General features: G+C 42.8%; 1 protein-coding gene across 4 annotated transcripts in view; it reads left to right on the top strand.

The window, feature by feature from the left end:
• CAMK1D (calcium/calmodulin dependent protein kinase ID) overlaps positions 1-23,092 on the top strand; it is a 218,390-nt gene that overhangs the window by 130,082 nt on the left and 65,216 nt on the right. For all 4 annotated transcript variants that reach the window (XM_064703023.1, XM_064703024.1, XM_064703026.1 and 1 more), the window contains exon 3: positions 2,805-2,879. In XM_064703023.1, coding sequence (XP_064559093.1) covers positions 2,805-2,879 — 75 coding nt within the window. The remainder of the gene's footprint in view (positions 1-2,804; positions 2,880-23,092) is intronic.

Here is a 23,092-nt window from a genome sequence, read left to right as displayed (position 1 = left end):
AGTGCCCGTTTGGTTTGCACATCAGGGAGGGGAGCGTGTCTGCAGCAGCCCCGTGCCCAGCACTGCATCTCTGACCAGCTCTTCCCCAGCCTCTGCCTCCCTGCCTGTGGGTGACCCTGAGTGTGATGGTGAGGCTGCTTTGGGGAGCTCTGAGGCTTCCCCAAACTAGAAATGCAAAGCAGCAGTGAATGCATGGTGAAAATGGCGAAAAGTTCATATTGTATGGCTCTATGCAGATGTTTACTGTATGTATTATGTTGTATTGATTAGTAGTGCTGTATTAACATTTTAATAATATGGTAAAATGCAGTTTTGTAGTTAAAAGGTAACTTCTGTAGTTAAAATAGGAACTATGTATGTGGGATATTTTTTTAAGAAAGGAATGAGGTACTCACACCAGATAGCAGCTGCAGGACACCTAAATCTTTCAGAAAAAGAGAATTTATTGCTCCATTATCAGAAGAAATGAACTTCTTCCCGCCTCACTCAGCCATGATGATGCTGCTAGGTTTAAGAGGAAGAAGCTGACACTGACCAGACAGACTCCTGTGTTTGAGTGGAATTTATGCATCATGTATGAGATGTATGAATATTCAAAAGTCTATTGTTTTTAAGGGTTAATCCTCTGTTAACTGTGTCCTTTTTCAGGCTTATTTTGTCCAGAAAGAGGTACTCAGACGTCTGTAACTCTTTGTTTCTGTTCTCTCATATTGTCCTAATCCAAATTGTCCAAATTATTATTACTCTAATTATATAGCTATTTTTATAACCATTTTATTATCATTAAACTTTTGAAAATTTTAAAAACAAGTGATTGGTGTTTTTCACACAACCAAACTCCAGACTAAACTGGAGGCTTTAAACATTATGGGAGATTGATTGTGTTAAACTGCTATCATTGTGATAGTAGGAGGAGCACAAAGGATCAGGTGAATGTGTGTGGTGCATAAAGGAAAATGGATAAATAAATATTATAGTTTTCATTAAAAATCACAAATTGCTTTAAATGTCATTTCTAACACACCTTCAACTCAACTAAACAAGGCAAACCTGCTCTTGTCCTAACTAAACCTTAAAGGGACCAGGCACTAGACCTGCACAGTAAAAAAATCCTTCCAAACATTTGTTGTGTAAAGCCAAGTGGGTGGTGTATTGGTTTCCTGTTGCAAATATTAAGAATTTAATTTGTGATGCAACCTACCTGGAAATTTTGCTAAAGTACCATGGGATTTTCCAGCCATTTAGGTGGAATGAAGAGCCAAGTCATGTGTTTGTTGCTCTAACATCCTGCAGTGTATTACATTTGAGTTTGCTTATTGCTGACATTAAATTTCCTGTGTTTGAAGGTCCTTGCATGAACACAGCTTTTGATGAGTGATTATGGGCATTAATTCAGGTCAGTCATAATATTTCCAGTGAATTCAGAGGAAATTGAATTAGTCTCTATGCTTGTGGGAAAGATCTTGCTGGGCACAATGGACCTTCTGCTCTCCACGTCATCACACAGGTGTTAGGACACTTGTGACCATAGAGGATAAGGTTCTGACACATGATTAAGCATCTTAATTAAGCTACTTGAACCTAGAAACATGCAGAGAGTTTTTCATTTGCTGACAATGCATGTTTACTTTCCTTCTGAACATACCCATCTGTTGCTTAATGAGTGGCCTCTTCTTAGAATTTTCCATCTTTCTCTTGCTCTTAAAATATTGTTTGGAATTGGTGTAATTCATGGTCTGCCCTGGGCTTGCACTGGGGTAGTCTCTTCAGGATCTGCACAAGTTAAATATATCCTTTGCAAATTATTTGTAAACATTTAAGGAACAAACCCATAGAGTCATTGCTGAAGTAGCTAATTAGATGTGTGCTTGTAGAGATGATTTTTCTCTTTAGAGCTAATGTTTTGGCAAGAGGCTTGGTGGGGATGGTGAGGATGTAAAAAAGCCTTGAAGACTCTTGGAGCTGGTGCCCAAAGAGCTTAATGATGCTGTAGGGAAATTCAGGCAGCAAAACCAGACTTAACATCCAAGGAGCAGGAATGTGGTGGGAAGGAGTGTGGGGCTGTCATATGGCTGCAAGGTTCCTTGTGTGAGCTTCTCCAGCGGGTCAGATCCCTGCTTTCTCCCTGCCAGCCTGCCTCTGTCACTCCCTTGCACCCTGCAGCAAAGCTTCATGAGAATTCAGCCTCCATCCAACCATCTTCATTCATCTGGCACAGGAACTTCCATCTTCACCACCAGCAACCATCTTCATTCATCTGAAACAGGAACTGAATAGCTCTAGTGCCTCAAATACTTAACTGCTACACATTTTGGCTTCAGAGATGATTGAAAGAAATTTTTCTGAATAATAACTGTATTCTGGGCTGTGAAGCACTTTGGACTGTTTACTTTGATCAAAAGGGCCCTAAGACTACAAGGATCACTGGTTCCTATCCCCCTGCTTGGGCAGGGACACCTTCCACTCGACCACTGGACAGGTTGCTCAAAGCCCTGTCCAGCCTGGCTTGAACACTTCCAGGGATGAGGGGATGAGGCATCTGCAACTTCTTTTGGCAACTTGTGCCAGTGCCTCACCACCCTCACAGGAAAGAATTTTTTCATAGTATCTAATCCAAATCTACCCTCTTTCAGCTAAAAACCATTTTCTCTTGTTCTATCACTACACATCCTTGCAAAAAGTTCATGATGTTGAATAAAACACTGACAAGTATTGTGTAACTAAAATAGCTCTGTGTTTTGCAGTCATGTGAAAAAAAAAATGAAAATCACTATTTCATCTTATCTTATCTTGTATTTTTTCAGGATCAAGCATGAAAATATAGTTGCTCTGGAAGACATCTATGAGAGTCCAAACCATTTATATTTGGTCATGCAGTTGTAAGTACTGAACCTAATGAAGTCTTTATATCAAAGTTGCCAACTCTTCTTGCTCTGGTTTTGTTCTTTAACCCAAAAGATGGGATATATAAGAGGTATTTGTCTTGTGTGCTACGGACTGCAAAATCCCTGGAGGGTGGTCAAAACCAGACCTCTAGCTGTGGTGTGGTGTGTTGTTGTAAAATTGGGAATTAAATTGTTTTGTGACTAGTCTCACCCAAATCAAACCAGAGTGGTTTTGTAGATTGCGTCAAGGAAAAGAGAGAGAACAGACATGGCAGGGGAGTGAATTACAGCTGAGAAGAGCCACATGTGCCATAGGGAAGCCTGGAGCATCTGACAGAGGCAGCTCTGGGTTAAATGCCTCAGGGGAAGCCCTTGGGGAAAATGCTGGTCCCTTGTCTGTTGGTAAGGTCCAGGCATGGTGATGTCCTCAAAAGTCATTGTGCTGGCATTGTGGGGAGAATAACATCCTGTAAATTCTTAGTGTGTTTCTGTAGCCCTACATCTCAGTTCAGAGTGCTGCAAAAGGAGAGAAACATTAGTGTTGTACAAATTCCAACAAGCCAGCTGGACTGTGGGAAGTACCAATTTTGTGATAAGTTGATTCATAAATCCTTAGTTTTGTTTAATGTCTTCAGAAAAATAAATAGATATTATTCCTACTTATTATTAGCTTGTTTAATATAGTGTAGCCATCACTTTTATAAAATAATTGCATCCAGATATTTGGGTTATCTGAAATGTAGTTCTGTATTGAGCGGTGACACTGATTACACCTTGGTCTAAATTTTTCCTTGCTCACCATTCAACACTTCCTAGGGAATTATCCCTTCTGTTATAGCTGTACGTGTAAACCCAGCCAGTTAATTTTCCAAAGGCCAAGAATGTGGCTGTTCCAGGGGGCACAGGTTCAGTGGGGTGAGATGCCCAGCTGAAGGCAGCAGCCAGAGCCCATCAGCAGCTCCAGGCAGTCCCCAGCCCCAACAAAGAGCTGTGCTACAAGATGGACCAAGCGCACTAAAGGGAAGGGAGGGAATGATCTTACTGCACTTTTTTGGGAAAGTGCTGTGTTATCTCAAGGTGGAGAGAACAAGAACCCTCCAGGTTACTCAGGGTTCTCCAAGCCAGGTACGCACCCTCATCTCCTTGGATGTCACCTGAAGGATAGTGCAACCTCTGCACTGCTTCTGAGTTTCCATCAATAGTTAGGCTTGGCATCAATTGGTATCAAGGGTTGGGTGGCAACACTGCAAAGTCCAGGAGGCTCAAAATCCATTTTGCTTCCCTCCTTTCATGGATTATTGTTTGGGAGAAGGCATGTATGGATAATCTCATGTTTCCAAGGTAACACCAACTTGTTGATACAATGGCTATGAACCATTGCACAGCATGAAGTATCTTATCTTTTTGTTTATATTTCTGCTCTGATTATTATTAGATTCCCTGTGGGTTTTTCAGCTTCTCATTTTTGTGTATTTCTCCTAAACAATTTCTCCTAATTTTGCCTTCCTTTAAAACTTGGGTTCTGCGAAGCAGAAGGGTTCTGATCAAGCAGCTTTGAGAAAGCCACATTTAGACTGCAAAAAAAAGAAGGGTGTAATCAGGGCCACTCAGAGATCAGTATCATGAGCACAACAAATCTCAAATCCATTTGTCCTTTTCCCTGGGTCACTGCTTGCAAAGTGGACTCTAGCTAATACTTCCCAAGGATTATTTTGTGGTGTGGGCAGCATTTTCATTACCAAACTTTAGAGCACTCCTTGCTGTGTTGTGGAAAATTGACATTACAGCCCCTGAGCATCTCGCAGCACCTCTGTGGGAGAAGGTTTTTGAAGGCTGACCAAGCCTCCCTGTTTATGTTTGTCCTTGAGTGCATCTCCTTTTACATGAAAGCCATGCTTGTTAGCAGGCCAGCTTGAAGGATAAATATCACACCTCATTTATTCTGTCAAAGATATGGGCAAGTAAAGGTCTCAGTGTCTGTGCTGGGGTTGGAAAGGAGGGAGGTTAAGAGGCAGCTGTCCATGTCTACTTGACACTCAATTTGTTCCTGCCAGTCCCTCTGGGAGCACTTCCCAGGGTTACATAGCTGTTGGTGAATCTGCTCTGTGTGTTTCCCAGTATGTCCATGGGGAAATAAGATCTCTGGCTTTGGTTTCACCACCTTGTTTTCACATTTATTGTGTACAAGCCATGACAGAACTGTTCAAACTGACACAATCCTCTTAGTGCAAGGCAGACCAGAAGTCCAGGTTGGAGATTGCTGGATTTGACAACTCAGAATTTCATGTGCTGTCTCCAGGGGTTATACTGTTCCTTATAAAGGGCTGGGCTATTTTTGCTTTATTTATTTTCCCAAAATGCAAGATATTCCAATCCAGTGTTTCTAAGTTTGGCAAGGTTGTGGACGACTCCTTGCTGTCTTTGACTCCCACCTTTGGTGTGAGGTGGTCACTGGTGCAGCTGCAAAGCCAAATACAGATGTAGATAATCTCTGCCTCTTCTGTGATGACTCTGCCAAATTTTTGCAGTCACTGGAGAAAAATACTGTAGAACATTTGTCCTATTTCCATGAGGATGATGTGCTTTCCAACCAGGAAAAAATCTGCTTCTTCCCAAGTTTGGATTTTCTATAGTACTGTTACATAGGCAACAAAGACAAAAACTGAAATGAAACCTTGAAAGTTTCATTCCTTCTGGAAGCTGCTTGAGATTTCCCCAGAGAATATTGTAGAAGACAGGGGGGAAAAAATTGCTTTCAGAAATAGTTTTATTAAACAATTTTGGTGTAATAGTAAGCTCTGTTAAAAAGCAGTTATAGGATTTTTGGTTGCTGTTGGTGCCATTTGGTAAGAATTACCTTACTGTATCTTACAAGTGATCTGCCTTATTATACTTGTGAGTATAGGGAAAGATCTTGATAATCTGTCGTGGTTGGTGATGTCAGATACGAATGTTTCATTAGTATAATCAGCCTCTTTGGGTATTGATGATTCATTTTCTGCATGCTGGAAAATCATGCATAAAAATGGATTTACATAAACACATGGAAACTTAGAGTCATTTAGGTTGGAAAAGGCCTCAAAGATCATTGAGTCCAACCATTAACCTGTCACTGCCAATCCCACCATGTCCCCAGGTGCCACATCCACACATCTTCCAAGTACCTCCAGAGGTGGTGACTCCACCACTTCCCTGTGCAGTCTGTTCCCGTGCTTGACAATCCTTTCAGTGAAGAAATTTTTCCTAATAATCCAATCTACATGTCTTTTCCAGCTGAGTTTTGTGGGTCCATTTGCAAATGCTGTTTCTGACTGTGCTGCCTGTGTAGATCAGAGCAGATTTCCAAGGCTTGACTGATTTCATCTCTATTATTCACCTGCACTGAAGTGTGAAGCAGCAGAGTTTGGTTTCCCTGAGATTTTTGTGTAACTGGTGCTAGTCAAAGCCACAGGATCTGAGGCTATTGTTTGTCCAGCAGAATATGGGACCACATTAAAAATCTATTAAGACAATAATTTCCTTTTTCTCATTTATTCATCTATATTTGCTTAAAATAGGTAGGAACTTAATATTTTTGCTACCTCTACTCTTCTGTCAAAGCTAGTTGAAGTTCACCCAATGGGTCAAAAATTTCTAAGGTCTGGCAAGTTAGGATGGAGAGTCACTGCCTTACTGCCTTTGGAAAACAGGCTAAAAATGGGTCTGAAAGGCACCTCCAAAACAAATGGAGCAGCCCAGGGTAGTGTGCAGCTAGGTAAGTAATGGTCAAAGGTGAAGATCCACCTGTGAGTTTCATTGCAACTTTTTGCAGAGTCGAGAATATTGACAAATCCAGGGGGATTCCTGTCAATACTAGGATTTTGTTAAAGGAAGTGAAAATGCCTGTCTGGTTTAATGTTCCAGCTCTTTCCAGCACCTGTGATCTGATCCTCTTGGCAGGACTGCTTTACCTAGGTCCTCTCAGCTGCTGTTTCTGGTTCTCCAAAGAAACCAGAGTATTTTCCTGTGTGAGGTCTTTTGAGGCTTTGGCATCTCTGCTGAGAACGAGTTTTTAGGGTGAACATCCTTTCTCCCAACCCTGAAGCACTTCTCCTTACCTTTGCAATAAAACCCAGCCCAGGCTGAGCCAAAACCCCCAACCCTGAAGTTTTCCCAGCTTGGTCTCTGAACTCTGATGAATTATTCAGATGATTTCTGTCACAGAAAAGCTGAGATGACGGAGGCTCCTTCCTGCCGGGTGCAAGTCACGCACTGAGGAAAGCTCTGCCCACAAGTTTGCAGGCTCAGAATCCCAGTGTCCCATTCCTGCTGTTTATCAGCTTTACCCTGCCACACACAAGCACCTCATAACCCTGCAATGCCTTGGGAAGCACTCAAACAGGCAGGAACTCACCAGTGGTAAAATCTGCACAAGTTTTTGTTATTACTGGGACCACTCTGCTGGTGATTTTGCCTCTCAACTCTTTTGCTAATAAGTAAGCAGAGTGCAACTCTGTGATTAAGTGCTGAATTCACTTTGTTTTTTGAAAGCCCAATGCCTGAGTGCACTCTGAGAGCAGCCGAGCATGAGCTGTGCATGTAAGTGACATTTCAATGAAAATATTCAGGCTCCAAGAAAAACAAGAGACAATGGAAGGAAGTGTTGTGTTTGCCAGGTTCCTCACGGAGTCCAGTGAGGGCTCGGTGTGTTACAAAACAGAGATCTGCATGCCAAGCCACTATCACATCAGGATGCTAATTAAAGCAAAACACAGATCTGCCATGCCACATTCCTTAGGTGAGGCTGGTTCCCCTGCTTGGGGGGTTTTGTGTAAGCTTTATGCAAAAGAAGGAGCAGAAGGAAATCTCTCTGCATTCGCAATGGAATTTATGCCATAGAACCAAAGAATGATTTTAGCTGGAAGGGACTTCTAAGATCATCCAGTTCCAACCCTGTGCACTGGGCAGGGACACCTTACACTAGAGCATGTTTCTCAAAGCCCCATCCAGCCTGGCCTTAAACATTTCCAGGGATGAGACATCCACAACTTCTCTGGTCAGCCTGTTCCAGGGCCTTGCCAATGGATAATAAAAGCATACTGGGCTCTTCAGGAGCAGAAAGGTAGCAGTTATTAATCCAGTATCAATTTGACATCTTTGTGGAAAAAGATTATTCCATCAATTGGGTTACACTGGTGAGTGCCAAATACAAAGGAGGATCTCCCCTTTTCCAGTGGCAGAGAGGTTATAAGCAGACTAGAAAAGATTAATGTTGGGGTAGAGATCAGGGCATGGGCAAATTTATTGGTAATAGATTAACAGACCTCAGATTGACCACCAGAATGGCTTTTGGACACCTGTAATCCTGTGGATTCTGTGTGATCCTGAAAGTGCTTGTGCTCATTGGCTAGTCCTAGCTGCCCTCAGCACTTTTCATTTCTCTTCTTGTTTTTTTCTGCCTGTGGCAGAACTTTTGGTAACTCATGGTCCCCGTGTCTTCTCCAAACACAGCACCTTTTCCTCAGCAGCAGTCCTGTTGCTTCCTTGTGCTTCAGGACCAGGCATTTTAGAGTCCCTGGGCAGAGCCCAGCCTTCCTACAGCAACAGAGGAATGGTGAGAGTCTTCTTCACCTTGGAGACTACAAAAAACTTTCTCATTATGCCTTCCAAAACCACTTATAAGATTCTGTCACCTTCAAGAGTGGAAGACAATTGCCAACATCCTTGTTCCAAAGCTTGCACTTGTTATTGTTACCTTAGTCAAAGCATCCCAGTAAGGACTCATTAGCAAGGCAGCACTATGGTTTGGGGTTATTTTTTTCAATTGAAGTGACATTATACTCCTGATGGAGAGTGGTTATCTTTTTTTCCTGTAGCCTTGAGAATAAAGAAGTAATGGAGAAAAAAATTTCTCATTTTCATTGAATAGACAGCATTATAACATTGTTTGCTTTCAGAGAAATGTGAACAGTTCAGATGAAAGTGGATTTTTTTTTCTTTTAAGATATCTATTGTTGCAAAGCTGCTGTTGTCAATAGCGAAAACAAGGGGTTTGGCCAAAATTCAAAATAAAACTTGTTCTAATACCTTAATCTTTAAAGTTACAAAAAGATTTGAAGATCCCATGAATTTGCTTGTTTCCTTGTGTTGGTGATTACAACAGAGGGTTATTGTAATGCCCACTCCCCAGCAAGGGCTGGTACCAAACCCTTAGGGTGACAGTATGTGCCTTGATTGTTTGGGGTTTTTTTATAATAGCAATAGGTTTTGGCAGCATCAACTTGAGTTCTTCCTTCAGCCTTGCAGCAGCTGCCTCACCAAATCCCCATTTAGGAATTTCTTGCAGCTGGGTATGGGGGTGTACCTGCCTGTGTTGTATGGCTTGGTCTGGAACAGGCAATTGAAGGGGCAGGAATACAGATCTGCCAGTAATCCTCTATAATATCGCTGCTTCCCTGAGAGCAGGAGTGAGGCTTTTCTCTCCAAGCAGCAGGAAGGTGGCTATTTAGAGCCCTAGCAATTTTCTTTCCATTTTGTTGGCTTTGGATAAGCATCTCCTTCCTTTCATGCTTTGCCCAGAAGTTTCACTGCTGGTTACTTGGTGTTCACATAATCACTGAATGAGTCTTTTAGATTTAGCTCTGGTTCTCTCAGTTCTTGGTAATTTACACTGTGGTGCACCAAAGTCAATTAAATAGCTGGTGATTAATTCAGGTAGAAGGGGCTTTGCAGCAAGGCATATAATAAATGTTAAATCCATATATGCCACAGTGTGAGAATTCATTATGATACAGTGGGATCTCTCTCAGGCATGAAGTGGAGTCATTCTGATTAAATGGTTACACTTATTTAAACAGAAAAGGCTTTTCATAACAACCTGCAAAGCTTTGAAGTGAAAAAACACGGCGCTGAATCAAGATGCAAAATGAACGTGGGCGTTCCCAAGTCCATTCTTTTACATGAAAAACATTATTAAAAGTTTTCTTCTGGAGGAAGGTTCTACAGGCTGTGCTGAGGAGGCTGGTGAGTGCTACGTGACAGTGTGTTCCAGAAGACATTCCATGGTTTTGTGGCAGAAAAAGAGGCACAATTTCCCAGGCATGCTCATGTCCCAGCTCCAGCCTCTGTTCCAGGCTGTGCAGTCAGGCAGGTGACTGGTCAGGAGTCTGCAGGTGACTCCAGAGTCAGTGCTGGCCTAAATTGCATCTGCACTTGCATTGTACTACGGCAGGTGATGAGGAACATTGTCATCCCTTTCATATTCACACTGAAAGAAAAGATACCTCACTACACATTTTGTCTGCATTGCCCCAAAATCTCTGCATAAGGGTGTGTGGTGTTTGTGAGGTCCCCAGGACGAGGTGAGGGATGAGAATCTGACTGCAAGGTCTCAGAAGGCTGATTTAATATTTTATTATATGATATGATATGATATGATATGATATGATATGATATGATATGATATTATATTATATTATATTATATTATATTATATTATATTATATTATATTATATTATATTATATTATATTATATTATATTATATTATATTATATTATATTATATTATATTATATTATATTATATTATATTATGCTAAAACTATATTCAAGAAAGAGAAGGATACAGATAGAAGGCTTAACAAGAATAATAAAGAATCTTGTGACTCTCTCTCCAGGATCTGACACAGCCTGACCCTGATTGGGCATAAGTTAAAACAATTCACATGAAACCAATCAAACAACCACCTGTTGGATAAACAATCTCCAAATCACATTCCAAAGCAGCAAAACACAGGAGAAGCAAATGAGATAAGATTGTTTTCCTTTTTCTCTGACGCCTCTCAGCTTCCCAGGAGAAGAATCCTGGGCAAAGAGGATTTTTCAGAAAATATGATGGTGACAAAGGGTGGATTTCTAAAGCCAGGTTGATTTATGTAGATTAATGTGGCTGGGCTGGGTGTTAAGGCCTCGAACAGGAGAATGTAAAATCTAGAATTTTTTGTGGAAATACAGGTTGCTGTTTGAAACCCTGTTTTGACTTCTTTTTACAGTACTGTGGTTACCTCCTCTTACAGAAACTAGTTTCATAGGTCTGCAGAAATACTTGCCATAGGTTTCTGCTTTAAACATTCTCCCTGGAAAATTATTCAGTGGAAAATGAATGTGGAGGATTTTGTGGTTTTCTTTTTCTTTCTTTCTTTTTATTTTCCTGAAACACTGGTTAGGTCTGCTGTAGCCAAACTTTTACTTTTTTTAAGCATTTTATAGAAAAAGAAAATAGTGTTGCTGGTGAAGCCTTTCTTTGATGCATTTATAGAACATGTGCTCATTTCATTCTGATTCATGCCACATGGTTATATCTTAGCCTGTAAAGGCCATTTTTTTCCTCTTAAATTGGAGGAAAATCGTGTTCAGAGGCCCAAATATTTATGTCATCTTTTCCCTTCTCCAAGACAAAATTCCCATTTGGGGCTGTGTGATCCTGGCTTAGCTGAAAAGGGCTTTCTCTACTAGTTCCGAAGATGGTTTGGAGGAGTTTGGTGTTTATTCTGTCTAATTATTCTGTTGGCAAGGAGCATTTAACCGCTCTGTAATTGTATTTTCTTCATCCCTCACTGATGATACTTTAAGGAGCACTGATATCCAAGAGCGAGACCTAGTGGAGCCTTTAAATGTCCAGATGTCCCTGAGGAAAGAAGATACATTTCTCCAAGATGCATTGTAAAGAAAGAGTCAGAAACACCGTTTGAAATCCACTGAAAGAGAGCTGAGATTTCAAGACCTGCATTAGCATAAACAGAGGCAGCATTACTAAAAACTGAGCTTGGCATCTGTAATATGAAAAAACAGGTAGAAAATTAAAATTCATGCAATTATTTTTCTCTCTGTTGTAGGGTTTCTGCCATGAAAAATCTGCTGTGAGTCTCTTGCAGCTACAGAAAAGGGGATATTCCTTCAGGAGAACACAGAGCTGGGCATCCATTCTGCCACGGCTGTGATGCTCCTTGTTGTGATGGTGATGTCAGAAATACTCAATTCTCAACTGCATGGTCACCCTGGTGCAAAACATCACCCAGTGCCATGGGACAGGAAAGATGTAACCATAATTAAGCAATGCTGAGCAGGGAGGAGAGAAATCACCTTGCTCTGATTGCTCACTAGGCTTATCTGCAGGAATATTTATCTGACTGCAGCCCAGGGTCTTTCCTGTTGATTAAGCCTTGTTTTCCTGTAAGCATAGAGCAGGACCACTTGCAGAAAGTGCCTCTGACATTTTGCTTCTTGGGGCTGAACGCTCCCTGCCAGAGACTTTTAAATCTGCTCTTTTCAGATGCTTTTGAAGATGGATTTGCTGTAGAGAGGTTTTGCTTCCCATTGGTGCTGTCCTGCCTTGTCTGAAGGGTGCTGAGGGAAATGTAGGTTAGCTCTCTGTCACTGATGATTGTGTCACCAGATAAAATGTATTTTTAAAAGGAAAATTTTCTAGAGAAAGGCATTTTATTTTGCACTCTCTTCCTCTGTAGCCTAACCTGGTTGCAGCTGGAATCCCTCTCCTTGCTATTGACGTGTGACCACTGTCGGGAGAGCCATGGCAGCTCCTAGAAACAGCAAGTGGGAGCATTTTGGGGAAAGAGCCTTCCTCTGATGTGTGTGGGCATTTATTTTATAATGGAATGGGAGTGAGGAGTGCTTGTGACACATGCAGGAGTGCTCATGCCTGCAGACAGGAGCAGGCAGGGCTGCTGCTGGAAGAGATTCACACCAAGATGGAAAGAGATGCCTTTGAACAGTCTCTGCTTTAATCCTGGTCCCACCTGAGCTAAATTAACTGAAGACATGTGCTGCTACATTCATGGCTGTGTATGGTTGAAAGTTTAGAGCAAAAAGGCAGCAGTTTGCATAACACCACAGGTAAAGAAAGTGAGAAGAAAAGGAAAAAAAATAACTGATGAGCTGCTGCCTGCTCTTGGCTGAAGGTCTAGAGCTTCTCCCTGGCCTGAATTTCCTTGCAGCATGCTGTGAAATGTGGCCAGGTGATAGTCATACCACAGATTTCCCCCTGTGGCTGAGCTTTCCTGAGCACAAGCCTGCTCTCAGCCTGCTCCCCTTGGCATGTGTCTTCATCCAAAGGGTTCTTCTTGCACAAGGGGTTTCACTGCAGTGTCCCTGGTCGCACTGGTGGACATGCTGCTCCCCAAAACTGCAGCAGCACGGCGTGCCAGAGACATTGGAAGCTTTTCTTGTTACTGGTCTCATGTTCTGCTCTAGTCACCTAAAGCCAGTGTGTTTGCACAAGCCCCTGGTGCTGGTGGCAGGCATATTTTATTATTCTAGGTCTTACATTCTCCTGTGTAAGGCCTTGACACCCAGCCCAGCCTCAGAAATCTGTATGAATCAACTTGGCTTTAAAAATCCACCCTTTGTCACCATCATATTTTCTGAAAAATCCTCTTTGCCCAGGATTCTTCTCCTGGGAAGCTGAGAGGCCTCAGAGAAAAAGGAAAACAATCTTATCTCATTTGGTTCTCCTGTGTTTTGCCACTTTGGAATGTGATTTGCAGATTGTTTATCCAACAGGTGGTTGTTTGATTGGTTTCATGTGAATTGTTTTAACTTAATGATCAGTCAGGGTCAGACTGTGTCAGATCCTGGAGAGAGAGTTACAATATTGATTATTGTTCTTGTTAAGCCTTCTGTCTGTATCCTTCTCTTTCTTGAATTTAGTATTATAATATTTTATTGCTTGGTCCCTTTGCCTGCTTGGTCCCTTTGCCTGCAAATGCCATAAAGGTGTGCCTCTGCCATCATGATGGACCATTGCAAACCCCAGTGGGCCCTTAATGAATCAGGAAGGGTTGTTTGGCTCTAAATTCTGGTGTGTGGCTCCTGGCACAGCCCTGGAACAGGGTATCCCATTGCAATCCCAGGGCAGAGGAGGCAGCTCATGGCTCAAAAGAGGAGGAGGGAAAAGCAGAAGCTGAGCCATATGGAAGAGAAAGGAGAAGCAGACACAGCATCTCAGTGGTCGGTGCTCATTAGGCTGTCTCTGATGTTCTGGGAAGACTGAGTTTATCCTGCTAAAGGAATCCTAATATTCTTCTCTAAGCTGAAAAATGTGGCAGAGTGGGTAAAGTACAGGTCTTTTTATCTGTGGAAAAATATTCTAGCCTGTTTACCAGCAATGTGTAACAGGAACCAGTGGCTGCTGCTCTTGAAGTCTTGTGAGGATGTTTTTGTGGTTAGAGCACACAGATCTGAAAATCTGGAGTTCTTGTCTTACTCTGTCATTGATTTACATTGTGGTCTCAGATCACTTTGTCTTCTAATTTCCCTGCTTGCAGAAAGAGAATACCTTCCTAATTAATTCTGGGTAAGATTAATTAGGTTTTTGTTTGTTGGGGTTTTTTCTCTTGAGTCAGTGCTGCTCTTTGTGGAGTAAGTTGTTAAAAGAAATAAGAGTACTGAAGTCTGGCCTCTGGTGTTGTTCACTGAGGAGCACTGTGGTCCATCTGTGCAAAAGTGAATGGACTTGTTTGCCAGGACCTATTGACTGCTTTGAAATTCATATTCAAGCATGCCTTAATCCCACACTCTGCAGAAGCTGTGCAGTGGCTTTATCCCTCCATCCCATCCATGTCTGGGCAGAAACCTGCAGCAAACAGAGCCCAGGCTGTCTGGTGACTCAGTGTGACAGCATGACTGGTGATGGCCATCATCATTGCACAGATTTATTTATCCTTCTGATGTAGGTATGTGGAAATCTCAAGCAGCAGATGTATGACAGCCAGAGTTAAAAATCCACTTACATAAAGCCAGGATTTCACCTACTGTGCATAGATGTGGGGGCAGCCAAATGCATCATGCCATCAATGGAGGGAAACAAAAAGAGTCATCAGTTAAAACTTGGTAAGAAAGTGCTATAAAGCAGCAGCTTAAACCCAGGTTGGGTAGAAGCTGAACAGCAGTATCCTGCATTTTAATGTTAATTTCTTTGTGCTGCAGGGAGGTGGAAGTGGTTATTGCAGATATGGGGATGTGCCAAAGCTCGTGGTACAGGGGCTCCAGCACCTCTGCTCATGCTTCCCATGTGCAGTGTGACTGGATCTGTGTGGAGGCAAGGTGGGATGAGTGATTTGGGAATTGCCAGTGTGCCTGGGTGCCCTCCAGCTCGGAAGGAAAGTCCTAGTTGTGTCTTGCCCCCATCTCTCTCTTTGTACATGCAAAGGAGTAAATTCGAAGGGATGGATGTCCCAGGATGCATTACAATAACCAGTAAGATAACTAGTTAGCAGCTCTATGTTTCTAACACTTACTGCCCTAAATAATAAACACCGGAAAGGATATATATATATATATATATATATATATAATATTAATATATAATTATATATATATATGTGTGTGTGTGTGTATTATGTAATACATAAGGGTAATCAGACCCATGAACCCTATGGTGAAAATTGTCTGGGTGTGCTTGGGCATCATATTCCCACTCGGGGGGTGGATGTGAATGACCTTTTTGACTCCTGTCTCTCCCAGTAAATACAAAAGGTGTGCATTGGTGCTGTCCACTGAGCTGTGTGCAGGCACTGGCCAGGAGGATGGCTGGCTCAGGGTGAGCCAGCTCAGGGGAGTGTGCCATCAGCCCTGTCAGTGTGGGCAGTTGTGGGGCAGTGTGCTCTTTCTGTTCAGGGACAGACCAGGCACAGCCTCCAGGCCCAGCTCCTCCTTTGGGAAGTGCAAATCATAGCTTTTTTCTGCCATATGTGGATGCTGTGAGTATAAACATGTTAAACTCTACAGAGTTTTGAGATAATAATATCAGTTTAGGCATGTAAGTGCCTCGGACGAATATATTGTGCAAACACCAAGTGGATTAAAGTACAACTTCTGTACAGTGATATTGCTTAAAGGCTGGTTTAGTTCCATTTCAAAGGATTTCTCAAAATAAATCGTCTGAATCCTGCTCCCTCTCTGCAAAAAAATATGGACACTGTCACCAAAAAGCCATTAAAAGAGAAAAGTAAAGCATCTAAAAGCTTTCTCCTGGTTTAAATTTTTAGATTTCAGAGTGGGAACTCCATTTATCCATTAAGTGTTGGTCTGGCACCACTCTCCATCACCCTGTGGCACAAATCACTGCACCAAGAGCTCTTTTGGCTCTTTTCAGAGATTTCTGACACAACTCAGACTTCAGCCTGTCTGTCCACAGTCTCACCACTGCCAAGAACATGAGGGTCACAAAAGTGGTATGCAGAGTCACATTCTCCCACCTAACTCTCACCTGTGGATGCCAAAATTTGTTTAGCCACGGGTACTTCTGCTTGGTGATTCAGTCTTTCCCAAGGACAGGACAAGGAGGAGAAGAAATGGGAGAGGGAACCCCAGCTAGCAGCCAGAATTGCCTCTAGGTGTGAGACACTGTCTGGTGTACCCTCAGTCATGCATACACCACGCCATGTGGCTGTGAATGCAAAATTTACTTCCTTGCTGTTTACTTAATCTACAGCCTCTTGGTAGTAAATTATATTCATTGCCTCCAGTTCCTGTTCCTGTGGAATAGTTATTTGCAAGGCAAAGGAAATACGTACTGGTTTTATTCTGTTTGGACTTTGAATGCATAAACTAGTCCGTTTTCTTTAGTGTGTCTGAAGACACAAATGCCCTTTAGAATGTTAATATTTGTGTTCAGAAAAAGCCTTTTTTTTTTTTTCCAAAACCTTACTTCTCATGTAATGACTAGTTTTAAAGAATTGGACATTCTTATGGTTTTCAGAGTAATTCCTAAACCAAAAGGTATCCTGCTTGCCTTCATCTTGAATTCTTACTCAGCAGATAGCATCAGATTCCAGGGTAGCTTAGCCTTGCACAATTAAGCTGTGAAGCCTTTGCCCTGTAGAGCTCATTGGTACAGGGAGGTGAAAAGCAAATACAGTTTCTTGTAAGGTTTTACTTCTGGGCATATGTTCAGAACTTCTTTTGGAGATTCTAATATTTTATTTTTCTGGTAAGTTGTAGAGTCACTGAAGGGTTAGAATCAGAAGGGACTTTTAAAAAATTACCTAGTCCAACCACCTCTGCCATTGAGCAGGGACATGTTTCATTAGATGAAGTTGCTCAAACCTCCATCCAGCCTGACCTTGAACACTTTCAGTCTCTTAATTACATGTCTGAATGTGTGGTGAGGGCTTTGCCTTGGCTCCCACAGAGACAATGTGATGGTGTCAGGCCATGCAGGGTGTTCCAGCCAGGCTTCTGCAGATGAATCATCTGAAGGGTGGTTTTTGAAGGATTGGGCTCTTGCATTTGATTCACTCTCCTTGGCAAGCTGAAAATAGTGTGCATTGTTCTCATAATCCTTAGCAACTTGAAAGCTGCCATGAATTGAATACATTTTAATCTTTACCTACAGCAAGGAAATAGGCTAATTCAGTTATTCCTGCAGTTCCTTAGCTAATGTTAATTAACTGATGGTTTTGTATTTTTCCAGCAGTTTTCTAAACATTTCTCTTATCATTTCAATGAGTCCTTTACAAATTATGAGGCATAGTGAATAGATTTATTTCTATCATGTGCATTAAAAAGTCCAAGCAATATGTTAAAATATAACTGTCCAGGAAACAAAACTCACTCCCACAATCTCATAAATCATAGATTACCAAGATTAGTAATCCCCTGGGTATGATTTTTGCAGGGAAGTTGTTAAAGTTGTGTTATAGAACAAAAACAACCCAAGGTGAGGTTGAGAAGTGGTACTGCACATTGGGGGAGTTGTAGGGTACATACAGGACACAGACCACAGACCCACCAGATATAACAATTCTGCACAATTGATCTGGGTGACTGAATTTCATCTTTGTCTATTCTGAGTACTGTCTTGAGCTGCACTTTCTTGATTTCCTCTGAAATACACTCCTCAGTTGATTTACAAGCAATTTCGTGGATGACTTATGTGTGGTCAGATGAATTGTTGAAAGCCCTGGATTCGTAACTTCAGTCTCCTTGCTTAAAGATGTAAGTGTTGTACACTTGGGAAGATCAGCTCTCAAATGACCAGGACAAATGACCACAGATGTTGTGTGGTGCAGAGGAAGCACCAAATGTCTGCATTAGGGTAAATTTTGTCTTCAAAAACAAAGGCATGGCTGTTCTTTGGCTACAGTGATGTTGTGCTCACTACCAGTTTTGTGGAGGAGTTACAGTTGTGTCTTGAAACAACACTGACCTGGTGATTTCTGCCATGATCTGGGCCCTGGGCCCAGCTGTGTTGAGCAAAGACTCCCCTCTCCTGTCAAAACTGCATTAAGCAACAGGATGATGAATATTCACAACCATCAAACCTTCTGGGACCATTGGATAATCTCATTTCACGTTCAGCAAGGAATACTCTCTTCCTTTTACCTTTACTTGGTACAAACCAAACACCTCAAAGAGACCTTTGAGGACTCTGTGGGGAGATTGGAAGCAAGGCAGAGAACAAACAGGGCTAGTGGGATGAGGATGGTGGGGAGCAGCACTGATCTGCTTTGGGTACCCAGCCAAGGAGTTGGTATGGGCTCTGACACTGCCTGGGGCTTTCTCAGCCCTGCAGAATGCAGAGACTCTGCATCCGTGCTCACATCTAGAGGCACAGCCTGCTGTGGCTGAGTTCACCTAGGAATTTCCTGCTAACTTTGATGGAATCAGTCCTGTAGGTGAAAGATTAGGTTTTGCCTCTGAAAAGAGATGCAGTAATTAAAAAAAAAAAAGAAAACAAGAAAACCAGCACTGAATGGGATGGTGGAGTGGTTGTGATAAGCAAGGGAAGTAAATATTTTGGTGGATAAAATTTGGAGATAAAAGGGTAGGAGTGGACCAAACCTGCTGCTCACAATGAGGAATTCTTCCCAGGCCTGTCTGTTTCAGGCTTACTAAACAAAGAGGGCAAAGGGCTCGTTCATGACTCCTGGGCAAACTTCACGTACCCTGCTGGTGGCCAGGCTGCTCTGCATCTCCTGTACATCCACAGCACAGAGCAGTGGCCCTTGTCTCCTTGAGGCCTCAGATGGTGCCATGATGTCCCTCAAATATGATCAATATGCTGCTGGGCATTTTCCAGGTCAGAGGCTGTCACAGCATGAGAAGGACAGTGTTGCAGTCCACTTTCACAGCGGGGCACAGAGCATGGAACCAGTGTGGGAAGCTGGAATGTGTTGGAGAGAGATCTCGTTGTACTGATCCAAACCAGAGCCAGGGTGTGACCTGGGAAGGAATCCTTGAAGCTGAAGCATTCCATGCCAAAGTGAGTGCTTAGGCTCATTTCCTGGCCATTTCTTAGTTGGCATTTGTAGGTGTCTCCTACATCTCCCTCCAAGCAGAGGGAGACCCCAAAGTCCTGACAGTGGATTGGCATGGTCAGATCCTCAAGCAAATCCACAACCTTCTTGAGAGGATCTTCATGTCTCCCATCCCAGTCAATCTGAGGACTGGGGAGGAGGGGGTTTAGAGCTGGGTTTGGTGTCTCTGGTACTGGAGGCCGGGCTGGTGGCTCCTGTTCCAGGGCAGAGAGGACACTGCTGATGCCATGCTGAGCACAGCAGCTGGTGGGTAGGAGTCAGTGCTGAGGCAGCATCCTGTGCTTGCCTGGTGGTGTGAAGAGCTGCTGGGCCATGAGGCAGAGGAGGAGGGAGTAAGATGGGAGGAAGCTGTCACGATCTGCCTCTCACTGCTGCTGGGCCGCGAGGGAGAGGAGGAGGGAGTAAGATGGGAGGGAGCTGTCATGGATCTGCCTCTCACTGCTGCTGGCAGTCCCACGCTGGCTGAGTCAGAGCTGGCGGGAAAGGCGAGACACTCGGGTGGTCTCTGGGAAAATCCACACTCAAAGACAGGGAGGAGGAGAGAACCAACAGTACCCAGCTAGAGGCCTCAAGCCTGGTGTTGCAGAGTGGATGAGGATGAGGAAGACTGTGCTGGAAGGCTGTGGTGTGCAGGAGCTGTGTGCTGTTTCACACCCCTGAAAATCCTGATTTGACATCATGGTTGGCTGTTAGGAGGCTCAGCTGTAGGAACTCAGTGCATCCCTCCGGGCATCTAAAGTTCCTGAGGACCCTGCCAGTGGCCTCAGAGACCCTGGCATGCTGCCCAGAACACCTGGGGATTTGATTTTGACCCTTAGAGCAAGTTGCCAACTTTGTATGAGGGCGTGAAAGTCACAGATTTGAATAGTGTAATAACAAAATGATCACAGGGTGAAAATGTAGACTTTAAGATTTTTGGTATGAGGGTTATGTGGACAAGATGGAGGAATCTAGGCGTGTCCAGCCTTTCTCCTTCTTCTTCGTGTTCTCCATTTTTTGCAGTGATGTTGGCACTTTGGGATTGGTCTAGAGTAGAAGTGCACTGTCTAACATAGGTGATAGGTATTGGGAATTAAGTGTAAATATGTTATATGTAGTTTGTTGTATAAAAGGACAACACTGCCTCAGGGGCGGTCGGAGTGCCTGTGGCTGCCCTGCAGAGTGGACCTCTGCTGGGCAGAGAGAAAATTTTATAGATAAGAATTAATAAACAACCTCAAAACCAAAAAGTGAAGAGCCCAGACTTGTTCTTCAGTTGCGTGGGCTGAAGCAGAGACATCTTGCACATCTCAGGGCAGCAAATATCAACAGCAACCCAAGACTCAGCCTTCAGCATGGAGCAAGCCACCACATTTGAGCTGCTGAGAGCAGCCCAGCAAGATGTGCAATGTCCAGCACAGCATCCAGTGAGTTTCCTTTTCTTGCTGCCCTTCAGCCCTCATGTCATGGTTTCACTGGCACTCACATGGCCAACCCAGCACTCAAACACTGTTCTGATCAATAACACTTTAAAGAGTTCTCCAGGAGCTGCTTCATGTGTTTCATGTCATTCTCAGTTCAGATGTGCAAAGCCAAACATGGTGAGCTTTGAAATCAAGTTTATGTCGGCAGTAATCCAGAGAAGAATTAACAAAGGCTTCAAAGTTAAATTATCCAAGATAGCATGTCAAGCCATTGAATTTCAGTTCAGCAGCATGCCAAAATATTCCAGGATGTCTCTTATGATGTATTTCATTGTTTCTTATAATTTGAGTTGTAGGAAAGTGATTAAAAATAAGACTGCATCCCTGTTTCTCTTTGATTCACTGTCTGAAATTTCAAGATATTGAAAAGGTATTTATACTCATACATTTATGCTTTTGCAGTCATTCATTTTACTATGCAGTTTTAAAGTGATTCAGTTCAGCAATTAAGGTCTAAACTAAATTGTCAAACACACAAAAGGATATTTGCATGTGTTACTTACGGCATCCATTTCAAGCTGATTTCCCAGAGAGAAACATGGGCCTTTCTGTTCCTTCCTCCCATATCTCCTAACCATTTTTGGATCATTTGCTACATCAGAGATGTATCTGATGGAGGAGTAGAGTTATATCTTGGATATAAGTGGATCCCTGTGCATTTTGTGTTGGTATCTCCCTGCTAAAGAGAGATCCTACAACAGTTCCCTCAACAGAAGGAAATACATATTCTTGTAAGATTTGGAAGTGGTAGCATGTGCCCCATAAACAGCTCAGTGTTTCCTGGTGACTGAAACAGAGGGGTGTTTCCTTTTCCAAGTATAGAGTGGTTATTTTGAGGGCTTGACAGGGGAATGTAGAGTTTCATGCATCACCCACGATGTTTGAAAATGCATTAGGATATTGAAACTATCTGAGACAAGAAGTACTGAAATGTTTTGAGAGGCTGGCAGAAATGCCAGAGAAGAGTTTAAAAGAGCTCAAAAGGTTACTTTGACCAAGCAATGATGAATATGTTATGGGTATGTTATGCACAGTATGTGGCGGATGCAGGCTGCTAGGGGAGAGAAACTGGCCGCTGTTGGAAAGCAGTGACAGACTTTTCTGATTCCAAACTCTGACTGCAGGTGTCAAAAAAGCCAGGAGACAATTCCTGTGGTGCTGTTAACCTGCAGCAGCAAGTGTGGCTCTGCAGGTCTCTCTGTTTCTCAGGAAGAAGCCTCAGCAAACCCCCAGTCTAGGACACAGTCTTAAGCTGTGCCAAGGGAAATAAAGGTTGGATATTAGGAAAAAGTTTTTTATGGAAAGAGTGATAAAGTACCAGAATTGTCTGCCTGGGGAGGTGGTGGAGTCACCATCCCTGGATGTGTTTAAAAAAGGACTGGATGTGGCACTGGGTGCCAGGGTTTAGTTGAGGGGTTGGGGGCATGGTTGGACTCAAGGATCTTGAGAATCAGTGATTCTATGACACCATGCTCTGGGAGGGCACTTGGGTTAAAATCTTACATGTGCATGTGGAACATTGCTCAAAACCACTGAAGTCACAGTGAGTTTTTCCATATGCTCAGTGAGCTGTGATTCAGGCTCTGACTGAGGTGAGAAGGAAGTATATCCATTTTTTTTTAGGGAAAAGTAAATACCGGCTGCAGAAAATTGTGCTCGGAAAGGAATTCCAAAGAAAACTTTGGAGCTCATCTCGCCTGTGACATTAAGTTATGGTAATTTTAACATACTCTTTTGAATTTTAGAAGACCGTAACATGGGCTCCATAAACAGACCAGGGTTTCCCAGTGGCAGGGAAGAAGTGTTTGTGGTTTGAGCATTGGTGATGGGGTTTCCAGATGCCCTCAGTAAGAGGAGGAGATCCTGACAGGATTTGTGGTGATTCCCATGGTAGCTCACAGAAGATGGGCAGGAGAATTTGGGAAGCATCCCATTGGGTGCAAAACCTTTGGGAATAGCCACACTCTGAAAGGACATCAAAGCTGAGGTTTCCATGGTGGTGCTGAGTTTGAGACATCCACCTCAGAGAGGGTAGGAATGGTGTGAAAGGGAGAAAAGCATGAAAGAAAGGAAATTTTTATTATGAATATGAGGACACACTTTCCCAGTGGTTGAAGTTCTCTGAATGAAATGAGAGCAGATCTGTCACTCACAGCTGAGCAGTACAGAGAAAGGAAGAGCAATTCTGCAACCCAGAGACAACAATTAAAAATTTGATGGACAGAATGATGCAGGAGTTTTTCTCCCTGCTTCTGTCTAGTGTGGTTTGAAATTGCCTCTAATGCCAAGAAAATGAGAGCAGAAACTGGATAATATTGCCAATGGGTCTGGTTCCCTGAAGTCTATAATGGGCCCTATAATGAATTTCCTCCTAAAATTTTGCATAGTACATTTTGTGTTTTAGTGATGGAAAACTTGTCTCAGCCTG

The sequence above is a fragment of the Zonotrichia leucophrys genome, chromosome 1A (genome assembly GCF_028769735.1).
Source record: "Zonotrichia leucophrys gambelii isolate GWCS_2022_RI chromosome 1A, RI_Zleu_2.0, whole genome shotgun sequence".
Taxonomy (NCBI): Eukaryota; Metazoa; Chordata; class Aves; order Passeriformes; family Passerellidae; genus Zonotrichia; species Zonotrichia leucophrys.
Note: the sequence above shows the minus strand (reverse complement) of the source record. Positions and strands in the feature narration are given on the sequence as shown.